The sequence below is a fragment of the Lytechinus pictus genome, chromosome 7 (genome assembly GCF_037042905.1).
Source record: "Lytechinus pictus isolate F3 Inbred chromosome 7, Lp3.0, whole genome shotgun sequence".
Classification (NCBI taxonomy): Eukaryota; Metazoa; Echinodermata; class Echinoidea; order Temnopleuroida; family Toxopneustidae; genus Lytechinus; species Lytechinus pictus.
In genome coordinates, this window is record NC_087251.1 from 32,959,592 (window position 1) to 32,974,250 (window position 14,659).

At 35.7% G+C, this 14,659-nt stretch overlaps 1 protein-coding gene across 3 annotated transcripts in view; it reads right to left on the reverse strand.

Moving 5' to 3' along the window:
• Positions 1-206: 206 nt before the first annotated feature.
• LOC129264527 (lysosomal-trafficking regulator-like) overlaps positions 207-14,659 on the reverse strand; it is a 56,660-nt gene continuing 42,207 nt past the window's right edge. For 2 of the 3 annotated variants that reach the window (XM_064102540.1, XM_064102539.1), the window contains exons 39-46: positions 14,332-14,521; positions 13,077-13,213; positions 12,441-12,539; positions 10,414-10,556; positions 9,917-10,023; positions 8,985-9,174; positions 7,678-7,746; positions 4,533-7,295 (exon numbers count right to left, since the gene is read on the reverse strand). In XM_064102540.1, coding sequence (XP_063958610.1) covers positions 7,118-7,295; positions 7,678-7,746; positions 8,985-9,174; positions 9,917-10,023; positions 10,414-10,556; positions 12,441-12,539; positions 13,077-13,213; positions 14,332-14,521 — 1,113 coding nt within the window. In that variant the 3' untranslated portion in view covers positions 4,533-7,117. Of the gene's footprint in view, positions 7,296-7,677; positions 7,747-8,984; positions 9,175-9,916; positions 10,024-10,413; positions 10,557-12,440; positions 12,540-13,076; positions 13,214-14,331; positions 14,522-14,659 lie in introns of all 3 variants that reach the window. The other variant, XM_064102541.1, reaches the window with a different exon arrangement.

The window sequence follows — 14,659 nt, forward strand, 5'->3', positions numbered from 1 at the left end:
ACTCTTAATGAGATGAAGGATTTCAGGAGCTTGTTACAATTTAAAAGCAAAAACATCTCTCTACAGTTTCAACCACTTCGCAAGACAACCGAGTATAGTTCAACTCTAATGAAAAACGTTATGAAAAGACACCCAGAACAAATATCAGTATCCATACACAACAACAATCCTGGGGAAAAAAAGGAAATATATCTTGAAAAACAATATTAATATCACCATAGTACTTTGTATATATTTATTCTTTGCATATATAAAAATACACCATGTACATGCTGCATAAATGAATTTGCATCGAGACAAAACCTCGGTAAATAAAGTAAAATAGTACTAACAAATCACAATTCTCTTATACAAGTAAGTTGTTAAATCAAATGATCTAAAATGTCAAATGAAATGGTTCTTATTATCTAGCTGATATAGAGCGCATCCCAAATATGTAATATTTCTAAATTTCATGTAATTCTTCCAACAATAAATTTGTCATCTCTTTCTCGTTAACTGCCATACTGACACACTTGAAAAATCCATGCTTGGTTGTTCACAGGCAATAAAAATCTAAATCCACAAATTTTATGCTCTAACTTATGATTTTGTTCTTTTTGGATCCTGTGAACAAATGGGAATTGGATTTTTTCAGATGTTTGTAGCCAATATGACTCGCCCATGTGGTACTACGATCAGGCACAGCAAAACGATGTCCAATAACTGAGCTTACATGCTAAAATATACACCATAAAAGGCACACCCCATTAACATGTATTTCAATTCATATAATTACACATGCAGCTTATGCAATTTACAAGTGTTATGCATGTCACACACAAATGCGATGCTTTATTTAAAGCATGTTTCCTTTTGAATATGGACTCTGGCATCTACATGTATGTTCTTGAGCAAGGCATTAAATCAAATGCTGTTTTATGATAAAATGATTATTAACCATATCAGACATCTGAGCAGGGCAATTTTAACACATTATTGCCTGCTTAGGACTGATCAAATGGTCGGTCATTAAATTTCCAATTGTTTATCCACGGACACAATTTATTGCCCGCTCAGGAAAGTCCATGAGATAATAGGTGGAAATGTAGCAGGCAATAAGGCAGAGCTAACATCCGTATGATACGCGTTCTAGGGAAACGCGCAGCAAATACGTCATAATGTTAATCAAGATGAGGCCATGCTGGATACTGCATCCCCAGGCCAGGGATGTGACATTTCAATTACGTCACAATGATTAAGATTAGAGGCCCAGCTTGCTCAACGTGACAAAATAGATTCCCATTCTTAAACTGTAAAATATTTAAATTTTCACGATTTTTGCTCTAGATATATGAATGGGGTAATAATAGAAATATTGACTGGCTTTTCTTTTGGGGAACATAAAATATATTGCCCTTAAAAGAACCACATTGCCCTCATCTAACGACTAGGGCCAATATGATTCTATTGCGGGCAATATATATGATGTTCCCCTCAGGTCGGTCAATATTACATAATTATGACTATTTGTTTGGCGTCACTTGTGCCTGGGAGGCGAAAAGCAAACTGAATCACTTGGACCCCCAAGTCTCTCCCGATATAACTGATTGTGGGACCACTACACCAGGGTTTCCCCCTACTCTTTATGCGAAAAGTGCAGTGGGATCCTAACGTGCAAAGGTGGTGACTCTCTACAAGGGGCCTCCATTTAATGTCCTATCCAAGGGATAGAGTGTTTTCCACTAACTCACTCCCTAAGCTAATACTGAGTTAACTCGCTCCCTAAGCTAATACTGAGCCAACTCGCTCCCATTAAAAATAGAGATGCCAAGGCAATATTAGTGCCACTGCCAATGTTAGCATGTGTTTATTTTTTTCTCCAAAAATTGAAGAACTTGAGATTTTGTTTTGAAGTCCTGCCAATAAATCCTTGCACTTTACTTCTTGGTCCGTTGATAACATTTTCTTTACAAAACATTTCCCTTTTAAAGTGATAATTGGCACATTCAGTAAAAGGGATGCAATAGGCAGAATATAAATGAATGACACAAGATGTCCAGTATAGGCAGTGATGAAATGGGGAATTTAAAGAGATAGATCCATATCAAATTCTCTTCAACTCATATTGGAAATTATGTCTAGTATACATGTATTATAAAAAGTATTTCCTTCAGATAATCATTATTTAACTTGCTTATATAACGCTTAACACTCCCTTTATCAGAAGTCTCTCAGCGCTCTAGAGTAATGTAGCATAACTACCCTGGCTTTAGCAGAGCGGATATTACACGCATTGCATTTCAAGGAATAAATTCCTACCATATACCCACTCAACTCACCTGGGTTGAGTGCAGATGGATACACTTAAGTTTCTTGTCATGCTACAAACTTGCCGGCCATAATAAAAGGGAATCAAAATTCGGTAATCACTTCTGGCTACCACTGGTTGGATTATGAGCAAACCTTGGGGGGGGGGGGGTACTAAGAATTGCTTTACATGGGGGTGTGCAGCTGAAGCCTTAAAACCCATACCTCTTTTTAAGGGTAATTTTAGAAGAAAAAGAGTACCAATTAAAAAGGATTTTCTTAAAATAAAGAGACCCATGTTATGCATGTTCCAGTCGTTTGTCAATTTTTGCATAACTTTACAAACTGAAAAGAATTAAGAAAAAAGATAATCAATCAAGATCAACAAGGGGGGGGGGTATGTGTAAGGACTTTCCAGCCCAAAACCAAATCCTGTGTTTAAGGATTCTTCATAAAAAATGACCTAGCAGTACATTCCTCATATGTCAATACACTGCAAGTATCCTACTCCTCCCATCCCCTCCCCACCTCCCCCAGGCCTTCAAGATGCTCAAAGCTAGCTAATGCCGAGTCTTCTTACGGACATCTTGAAGTGTTAAACAAAGATTTAAGTCTGACTACAAGTCACACTTAAATTTCAAGTTGCAGTGGACTTGTAAAGCTTTATCCCTTTTTAAAGTCCAGATAAATGTGAATGGGGAATATTCTGAAAGATGAATCCAAATTTCAGACGTACAACTACATTGAGACATTTGCACTTTACAAATTTCATTTGTCAGAATCAATTTGCAAAGTATCAGAGCCTGGACATTTTTTTTTTCACAAAATGAAAAAAGCTTCCATACATAGTCACCAGCTCCTGGACAAAATGTTTTATATGCAGTGTCAGTTGGGACTTCATTTCTATAAAGTTCACAAAAATCATGATATCCTGAATGAATTTTATATTTAAAAACAAAATATATAACACTTGCTAGTTCATTACATTCAAACTTTTCTACACAACAACAAAGAAATTATGAATAAGAAAAAAAACTAGAATAAATATTGCACCAACAGATTTTAACTTCATTTCTCTTAAAATGTATTTCTGAAACACTACATTTCAAAGAAAGAAAATGTTTAATGATATTATTTTCTTTTCGAAGACTGCAATTATTTCAGAAAAACTATACGTAATGCTCAAAATATTCTGAACACTATTTGTTTCCTCATATTATTTGCATAAATGATATAAAAGGTAAAACTTTTTAGACAACTTAATTTACCAATGCAAACTCACAAATTCATGTATTAAGTCCAATTCTAATTTAAGTACTTGATAGGCTTCCATAATGCTTTAATGGCAATGTACTCCACTATTAAAGTACAGTATTCAAAATAATTGTTCAAAGCTAGTTGTGATTTTCTTATAAAATATCTTTATATGCAGTATCAAATATATACACTTATATAACTACAAATCTAAATCAATAAACAAAGTTATATTATGTACATATCAAATTTGGTATTAGCATAATGGAATTCAATTTATTGATATTTCAAGAAAAAACTTCATATTGGGATAAACATTCCCCACTTCATTTTAAGTTCATATGAAAATAGTTTTTAAATAAACTTATACATAAGAAAATTGAAATAAATGTAACTCGCATAGTTTCTTAACAAATAAACAATAATTGCTTGATTTGCTAAAATGGAAGCCAAGTGATTTATTTCAGAGTGCAATATTATAATAATACAGCCTTGTGTGAATAGAAAAAAATTCCATCATGGGCAAAAGATCTGTCCAACCATATTTCAATTTGTTATCACATGCCCAGACATAGCAAATAAGATGAAGAACAAAAAAAAAAGGTAAAGTGATAAACAATGTTAAACTAAAATTGCAAGGAGTAATTTCACACAACAGATGCCCATGATCAACTGAATGAGAATGTAAAAAATGCATATACCCAGTGAAACTATCTAAAGAAAAATACAGAATTTTGAAATTTGGTCCTTGCTCATGCCAACAATTTTATGAACTACCAACAACGAAAAAAAAAAACCAGAACTATTCCAAACAAAACAGAATGAGCAACAAACGGTTAATGTAATTCACAAACCCAATGTATATGGATGACAAACTCGGTCGTTACCGGCAGTATTAACATGTATTGTGTTTGCTTCGAGTCTGCTTCTTCATTCAAATATACAAAATTTGGAGTGTGAAATAAAAAATATAATCCAAAACAAGTTAATTATTGACAAAAACTAGTTGTTTCAGCCTAGAGAGTTTTATTCAATGAGTGCACATATGTATGTCTCTCAATCTGTCTCATAATAAAGACATGGATTTATGAATGTCACATTACATGTTTGAGGTGTTCTAATTACAGTCTGACCTTTCTTATCTGGCCACCCCTTATCTGGATCTTTCTATTATCCGGACACACACTTGCTGAGATTTGTTTTCAATCTAGTACGTGGGGAAATGAGATTTCAATCTAAAATCAAAATTCCTACTCAAACTCACTTTGATTACATGCATTTTCCAATATAGTCTACATGTACCTACAACCACATTAATTTTTAATGAAAATATCTTACCCAAATCACTGAAAGAACTTAGACAGGATAATTTTCCAGTAAATCAGGGCACAGCACAACCATTTTATCGCGTTCTTTTTTTATTTGCGGGGGAAAAACAACACATGTCTCGCTAGCTAGCACTAGGCCTCGATACGGACAGCACCATCTATCATGTTTGAGCCTACAGTCTAACAATGGCTGACTTTGCGACGCTGCGATGCCCGCCGCGATGATCCAATTTTCAAACTTAATTTCATCAAGTCATTCTCTTTCTTTCGAGGTATGCTCGATGTATTCCTAAATCATTTCAGCAGGTAAATTATCCAAGAGTTTTGGCAACCAATAGATTTCATTTCTGTAAAAAAAAAACCGCCTATAATTTGCATTGACAGTGCAGTGAATACTGTCTGTGTAGACACACTACAATAGATTACGTGTTGCTACCATTGGGGAGGCGCAGCTGCGTGTATTTAATATTGGGTCTCCCAGATCCAGATAAATCCCTTATCCGGATTGGTGCTGGTCCCATTGTGTCCAGATAAGAGAGGTTGGACTGTATTATTTCAAAGTGACAAAAATGATGCACTTCTCACTTTACCGCTATTACTACATGTACCTGGTCATCTTGTCTCACAAAATTCATATGTGCAATCTTTTTATTTGACTTAATACAATATAATTTCTAGTTTTCACAAATACTATAGTGTATGTTTTCAGACTTTGGCACATTTAATAAAGATTCCTTCTACAAGCTTGACAGTATAATTGCTCCATATAAAAGCGGTCACTATTGTTGTTTTTAGTGAATCCAGCATCTCACTGCACAAGACTAGCCATTTAAAATCAGTAGTAAATTTAGTATAAATTTGATTGTGTATTGAGCATTATTATGTGACCGATGTCATAGTTACCAGTAAAGGTAGAGTTTACAATTCACGACCCAGATTTTTTACCACCAAGTCTAGGCATACCGGAGGATGCTTTCTTCAACCTTGTTAATAGTATGATCACTCTCTTGCTCTTACGAAGCATGAATAGCTTTTCGTAAGGATATATCGGTCCTTTTTTCTGTTCAAATTGTTGTTGCTGTATAATATGTTCATTACATTAACTGTAGCTATTTCTGGTAGATAAATGACTTCTCAAGTCTATTTTTACCCCCAAGGAAGGTATACTAGCTTCTTCTGTTTATGGATTTGTACTTCAGTACTTTCCATTTCAACCAAGGGGAGATAAGGAGGAGCTACTTCTTCCACTGGTAACATCACAATCTGGGCATCTAGAGCATCTTTGCTTTGCATCCATGGGAAGAAAAAACAGGTGGTTTTGCTGTTCCTGGGTATGTGGAGCAAAGATCCAACTTGGGCATCCGAGGTTCCTTTCCTTTCATTCTTTGGAAGATATACTGGCTGCTTCTGATGTTCCTGGCTTTGTTGAAGATGATTTCAGATGAAGATAAATCCTGAAGTCTTCTTTTTCCCTTGGGAAGATGAAACATGCTTCAAGATTACTGCTGCTTCTGCTTTTCCTGGGGGCATTGATGAAGGCTTCACTCTTGGGAACCTCTTATTGGTATCCTTCTTCAAGGCAATCATCATATCATCCCCATCACACGTGAAGTCATCTGTTTACCTTTGGGAAGATAAACTGCTTCCAGATTACTGCTGCTTCCACTATTCCTGGGGACATTCAGGAAGGCTTCACTCTTGAGAACCTCTTAATCGAATCTTTCTTCAAGGCAATCATCAGACCATCCTCATCACACATGAAAGCTTCAAACTTAGGCACCTTCTTGTTGGAATTCTTCTGTTTACCTTTGGGAAGATAAACTTGCTTCAAGATTTCTGCTGCTTCTGCTATTCCTTGAAGCACTGAAGAAGCTTTCACTATTGGGAACTTCTTATTGGTATCCTTCAAGGTAATCACCAGTCCATCCCCATCACATGTGAAGCCTTCTGTTAACCTTTGGGAAGACAAAACTGCTTCAAGACTACTGCTGCTTCCGCTATTCCTGGAGGCACTGACAAAGCCTTCAATCCTGGGAACCTCTTATTTGGTATCCTTCTTCAAGGAAATCACTATACCATTTTCATCACATGAAAAGCCTTCTGCGTACCTTTGGCAAGATATACTTGTTTCCAGATTACTGCTGCTTCCGCTATTCCTGGGGGCATTGAGGAAGGCTTCAGACTTTTGCACTTTCTTCCTATATGCAGTCACCACAGCATCTCTATCACAGCTGAAGCCTTCCTTTTTACCTTTGGGAAGATATACTTGCTTCAAGATTACCACTGCTTCCACTGTTCCTGGGGGCATTGAGGAAGGCTTCAAACCTCGGCACCTTCTTGTTGGTATCCTTCTTCCCCCAGGCAATTACCAGACCATCCTCATCACAGGTGAACAGGAAGTGAGAGTCATGACTAAACGTCAAGCTGTCAACACAAAGAAGATCAATATTATATCATACTGAAAGTTTGATAATAGACCAAGAGAAAAACATTTAAAGAGGCAAACAATGCTGTTTTAATTTTGCTATTAGTCAAACAGACAAAAAAAAACACAACAACAACCAACACTGGGAATTTACAATCTGGTCAAAATTTCAATACTGTCCTAATCTTTGGGGGAAAGCTACAAACTTGTACTTTCACATCACAATACTGTATTCTACCATATAAAGTGAAATAACTTTGGAAAAAGTCACTCTCTATATGATAGGGTAAACACCTACAAGTATACATGCAATTTCTACTAGGAATTTCTATTAGGAATAACTTTTTTGTTGAAATTTACTGAAGAGCTACTCAAACTGACCTTGTAATTGGTCTATGCATTTCTACCGAGATGTTCCTGAGTGGACTCAAGTCCAATGTACTCCACATTCTGAAGGAACAAAATGAAGAGGCAAGGGAGAGAGAGAGGAGAAAAAGGAAAAAGGGGAAAAGAAAGAGAGAGAACACATTTCATTATTCACACATATCTTGATGGCAACAATTGTTATTTTCATATTTCATCATACACGTATTCATAGAATAAGTAACCCAGCATTTTAGGCAAACACTAACCAGCAGACATAGCATGTATCTACTATAAACAGAGAGGAAACTGCAAACTAGCAAAAACGAGCCAATTTGAATATTTTTAGCTGTCAGACTGGTTTCAAGACGACCCTCATCCACTCTCCGTCACTTGAAAATTTACATCAGGACTATTCCATAACACAATCAAACTTTATGTATGTCTGACCCTGTTTTCTTCCTCATTCTTGGAATCTTACTTCACTTCATAAAGTGCTCGAGCAATTAGAATATGACAGCATTGTAACCGTTCATATAAAACAGAAAACAAAGACAAATCCTGACAGGAATGTCCTACATATACAGGTCACACGTACATACTTTATGGAATTGCCCACAAGTACAGTTGTGCTCAAAAGTAAGTGAACCCCGACGCAAAATACACTCCTGCATGCCGAGTGTCGAATGTAAACAACACTACAGTGTTCAGCAAGCCCAGAGAAACACACTTTATTGAATGTAATATTTTATCACCTCACTTTCATGATTAAAGATCTAAAACATGGCAGAACTTGATCACTTTAAATATGTTAATTTTCTGGTTGGATTCACTATCTTTTGAGCACCACTGTACACAAGTGGGCAATTCCATGGAGAGGAGGCGCGATAGCTCAGTCGGTGGAGCAGGGGGTTAAGATCCCGGTGACCCAGGTTTGATTCCCACTTGGTGTGCTAGTGCCCTTTAATAAGGCATTAGTCCTCATTACCAGGTCCCTCAGAGAGGAACTTAAGCTGTTGGTCCTCTGGTTGCTTGCTTACAAGCATTCATGCTTTTGTAGCAATAAGGTAAAAAAAATCACCACCATTTCACCCAGTGAAACTATTATGAATCATTGTTAAATCAAAGACATTCATTATATTAAAACATGTACTTCATGAAAGGTTTTTTTATCTTTTCAATGTATATTGATCACAAACAAATTAACATCAGCAACAAGAAATCTTCTTAACAAGCATATGAAATTACAAATAAATATAAATATGTGTGTAACATTTCCATTGCATACTAAGTGGAGGGGGGGGGGTCAAAAGTTGAGGACGTACCTGACGACACCATCATAGCATCCCGCAGCTATGGCATTGATGGAGATGCCTTCGGGGGCATTGGAGAAAGAGAGGCACAGCATCTGACTGTGGCAGAACACCCTTCCTATCAGATCAGCGTTGATACTCCACAGGGTAAGCTCACTTACACCGGCCGCTGTCAGAGACATAGACAGATCATCAGCAGACGCTGAGGTTAGCAAGGGGTGGGGTGCAGTGAAGGGTGGGGTGGTGATTGTTAGTCACATTCCAATAACAATAATATAATATGGGGTATATTTACAGTAACCCCAGTACAGATAACAGGGTGGGTGCATTACCATCACATTAGGGAGGGATAAATATTGGCAGAGGTTTAAGACATTTACAAAGTGGGATGAGGATCAGGACGAGACAAAAAAGTGAATATCATTGTGGAACCGAAGTTGGCAGAGGTTAAAGACATTTACAAAACGAGACAGGGATCCGCAAAAGACAAAGGAGTGGTCATTTAGCAGACATACCAGTCAGAATTGCAAGATAGCATCCATCCGCGAAACATCGTACAATACAACATAAAATAGGAAGAATTAGCGGATAAAGATCATATTATAGAGCAAGAACAAGGGTAGAAAACAAATACATGCACAGATATAGGGTAGTGTGTTAGATAATTGAAAAAGGGGGAAAATGAAAAAATGTAGAAATTTAAACATCATAAATTCTATAAAACATGACACGATTATACATTTAAATAAATGGAAATGGCTATTCTACCACCACAAACAATTTCTTTCTATTTCATTAAGATAGGTATGGTGCAGATGATTAAGAACATCCATTCATATCTTGATAACAGAAAAACTGAATATAAATATATGTATTATGCTATTGTGGGAAAGTATTCATTTATCATTTCAACTTTTACATGCAGAGAGCACAAGTACACTCACCAACATTGGAGACAGATGCTATGTCACCAGAAACCTCGCTAACAGCTACGGCTATGATACTACCCCCTCGCTTGGTCTCGTCTTTCAATGATCTCACATAACACAATCTGAATGTGGAAAAAAAGAAAGAAAAGTAAAACAAAACTTTCAGCTCACAACTCAATGTCTTAAACGTACCCATAATACTACACATGAAATGGCACCGACAGCTTTTTAGCACAATCCTTTTGGCATATTGTAGTTTAATCTGGATTACGTAATGGGATACTCCACATAAATTTGAGATATCATTTGAAAGAAGGTACCTCTTCAGAAGATTAGACAATACGCTGAGAAATTTCCCAGCAATTCTGTCATGATCGCTATTGAATATTGAACATTGACATTTTCAAGAAAAGAATAAAACAAACATACAAAGCATGCTACAAGACTTTATTTTTTTTCAAATAGATATGATAATAAAGATTATATTTGATGATGTATCAATATAACATTACCTATTGAGATCCCATATGATACATGTCCCATCTTGGCTAGCACTGACCAGTATGCTGTATGGTCTGCACACATAAAGGCAGGTGACCGGTCCTGTGTGTCCGAGAAGACGAACAACTGACCTGGTCACTTCAATGCTGCTTTGCTGTTTGAAAAGGGGGAAAAATGAAAGGAACTTACATCAATCAGCAACCAACATCATTAAGCCTGGGTCGGAACGGACCGAATACCAGAATCCGTCCGATGTGTGCGGTTTCCAGATTTTTTTTTCCGTTCTGGTATTCTGAAGAAATGATGTAATACTTAACAAATAGTTTAACATTTTCTTCTGAAGAATATCTTAACATAATTATCGAGTATGTTTTATTCAGTCTCTAACAAATCATAACCCAGGTTTCTTTGTTACATTTCAGGTGACCACCGAGAAAAATATGATGAGAAGACGGGAAATGCTTGCCGATGTTTACGTGGCCATCTTGTTCTCTTTGTTAGTAGCTAGCTAAGCTACAAGACAGCATATAGAGGGCGGCAGACTCTATATGCATCTCGTAGCTTAGCTACTAACATGGAGAACAAGATGGCCACGTAAACATCAGCAAGCTTTTTCCCATCTTCTCATATTTTTCTTGTTTTTTTAAATGAATATTTGTTCAAGAATGAAATCAATATTGTATAATCTGTCACTTCTTTGTACTTCCCCGTTCGTGAATTCATTTATCGGGTTACCGGATTCCAACCGGCCCAACACAGGCCGAGTCCGGAACAAAAAAATCCCGACACGACTTGGGCCTAAACATCATATTTGAAATTAGCTTCTACATTTGCCCTTCTTCTTATGTTTAGTTGTAGTTATATATGATTTTTATTTCCATTCATTTTTATTTACATGTATCTAGTAGCACTTTCAATTATATCATTTTGCCTATGGGAGTCTCACAGAAATTTATTATCTGTGCAGATGCGATCATATACTGGTTATCTATTCCCATTCTACTTGCATTCATTTATTTGGCAATATCATAAAACATGTACATCCAACCCCATGTATGTGAGACTTTCATGAAATTTTTTGTATCTGATTTTTGGCTCTTTTTACAGTCTGTAATGTTCTCAAAGGACCATGACTTGGTCAGTTTATAAAGTGAAGGAAGAATTTAGAAAAATGGGGGTCGGATGTACAAAAAGGTTTATTTATATTTTATTTTAACAAGTGCACACATATTACCAAAAATGTGTAATAGCATTTCCATTTATTTGAATGTAGGATAATATATCAAATCCAAGATCACTGCACTCTCATTTGCACTGGCACAAAGATTAATGGACTTAAAAGCTATAAAAAAAAAACATGTTATTTTTTTCATTGTTAATTTCATCCTGCAGAGTGTAAGTTTCATCCTGTAACCAACAACTGAAGAATTTGATTTGTTAATTTCATCCTGTAATCTACAATCCAGGAATCTGATTAGTTTATTTCATCCTGTAATCTACAACATAAAGATTTTGAAGTTGTTCATTTCCGGATGAAATGAACATGAGAATCCTAAAAGGAGCAGCTCAATTTGAAATGTACTTTATAATAATTTCAGTTAGTCACTTTCATCAAAACTAAATTACTATTCATGCTATTAGAGAAAAGGCTATATAAAGTAGGAGAGAAAGAATATTTCTTTTTGAAAATATTGAAGATAATTTTTGAATTATGGAAGAAAAAAAACTTGTCTCCTAATCACCACTTGGAAGAAAATAAGTAATATTTTAAGAACCCCTTTATCATAAATTAGAGAGGAAGAAGAGAGTGCCAGAAAGAAAGTAAGCAAGCAAGCAAGAAATTATAAAGGAAAAAAAACAAAGATACAAGAAGAGAAAGAAAGGGGGGAGAGAATTTGTTTTAAGGAAAGCAGATTGACGAAAGAAAAAAATACAACAAAGGAAAAAAAGAAAAGAAAGAGGGAAAAATATAAAAAGGAAAAAAAATATTCAAGAATGAAACAAAGAAAAAGATGCAACATTAGTTTTTAAATTTTACCTTGTATGGATTGAACTTGATATTATATGCGATGATCATACCAGAAGCCATTCCAGTAAACATCAGTCGACAGTCTGACACTGAACTACAGGTGGTAATCTGGTGGATAAATTGAAAATCATTAAGATTAACTCTTTGCAATTCATTTGTTAGTTTAAAAGGCTCAGTGAATTGATAACAATTCTGTGATTGCTCTATGATTTTGTTTTCTAACATTACTTGCCTCAGTAACATAAAAATACTCGTCAAAAGCAAATTATATGACAAATTTGCCACAGCCAATCAAATTGTAGGATTTCAGGCATTACGGCTTAAACCAACTCAGCTGCGCCTCGGGTGTTAAACCATGCCAAAGTTACCTACCGACCCACTCTAACCCATGCATCATTTGTATCCTGTACCAGTCCAGCAATGCCACTTACAAATAAACACAAAATATTGCTAGACTGATGCTGAATCAGCAAACTTCCAACTAAATAATGTCTATCCACTTACCTCATCATTGGTATTTGACCGCAGAAAGTTAATGGATGAGGTCTTAGCCTTGTGTTTGAGTCTAAGAATGCCATTGGAATTACCCAATTGAGATACAACCCTTAACCAGCATTGATAATAAGACTAACACTATCTTCTTACCTCATCATTTGTATTTGACCGTAGGAAGTTAATGGCTGGGGTCTTAGTCTTGTGTTTGAGTCGAAGAATGCCATCGGAATGACCCCAGGTCAAGAATCCTGACCATTTGATGTCCACTGCATACATGCTGCTCACACCTGTAGAAAGAGAAAGGAATTTAAAGCTTAATATCTGGAGATGATCGACAAGTTTTCACCATTCTACTTGCTTCTTTTGCAGTTTTCCATTTTGTGTTGCAAACAATATGTTCTTGCCTTTACCACTCCAATTTTTTCTCTCTCTATCACAATCTTCTTATTCTAAACTTTATTTCATTTATTCATTTAATGTATACTTTAATGTCAATGCTAAAAAATGTGATATTTACAAACAATGTGTTTTACTATACTTTTCAAACAAGTGTGAATAATGGTAAAACAAAAGGGAAAACTGCCACTAGATATACACAAACTATCATTCACAATCTCTGAACTCATTTACCATTATCCATCAAAACGATATAAACATAATCACTTTTTAATATTTAGACAAGGTAAATGTATGTACAGTTGAGGCCAAAAGTTTACATACACCCATGGAATTCAGTGAAAATTGTTCGCTTGCCAAACATCGTAAAATTTTACTATATCTTCATAAATATAAATACTACCATGACAAATTTTGGTATCAAATGAAAGAGCGTATTAAGCTCTTTGACATGGTTGGGATGCCGTTGGGATTTAAGTACATTTCAAGTGGAATTTCCTTTGAAGATAAAAAAAGTAATATTCGTGCCAAATGTATTCTATTTTTTGTTATTATATTTTCAAACATCGTTTCATAGAAATACATTAATGTCAAATTTATGATTTATATTACATTTTCTATCACGATATGTCACCACTGAACAAAAAAGTGTAATATGAAATGTTTGTGTTGAGAAGTAACTAGCACAAATTTGAAATGTTTTTTGTCAAGTTCTTATCTTTAACTTGTCTAAAATATGAAGACTTTTTGGGAAAAATTACACCCAAATTTTTTTAGCTCCTGATGACAAAGCAATGTGATGAAGGGGCATGAAATACTCATGTGTTCAATTTTAAATTCGTCATGATAGCAAAAACATTTTTAAAGTTTAAAAATTAAATTTTATGATGTTTGGCAAGTGCCAACTTTTTCTTTGAATTTCCTGGGTGTATGTAACCTTCTGGCCTCAACTGTATATCTAAAAATTTATTTTTGAGGACTAAGAGCAAAGAGGAAGAATTATACATACTTTTCTCTTTGCTGTACATGACAAGTAGACACTGGTTCTTGGCCACCCCACACACATTGCCAGTTGGTAGAGGAATAAGCTGGTTGGGTGTGGTCATGAATGCTTGTTGCCACTTGACCATGGGCTCACTGGACGCTGGTGATCCGAGGTAGTCTCCCCATCGCATGCCCTTTACATGGGACAGAGGCTCCTGAAAGAAAAAAAAAGAAGATAAATGACCAAGGATGTCAGATATTTAAATAAGTCATTGATACATGTATATAGTGTTTGCCTGTTGGATTGTAAGATGTAAGATCTGATGGGACAGGACATCTTCCACAGGGTCAAC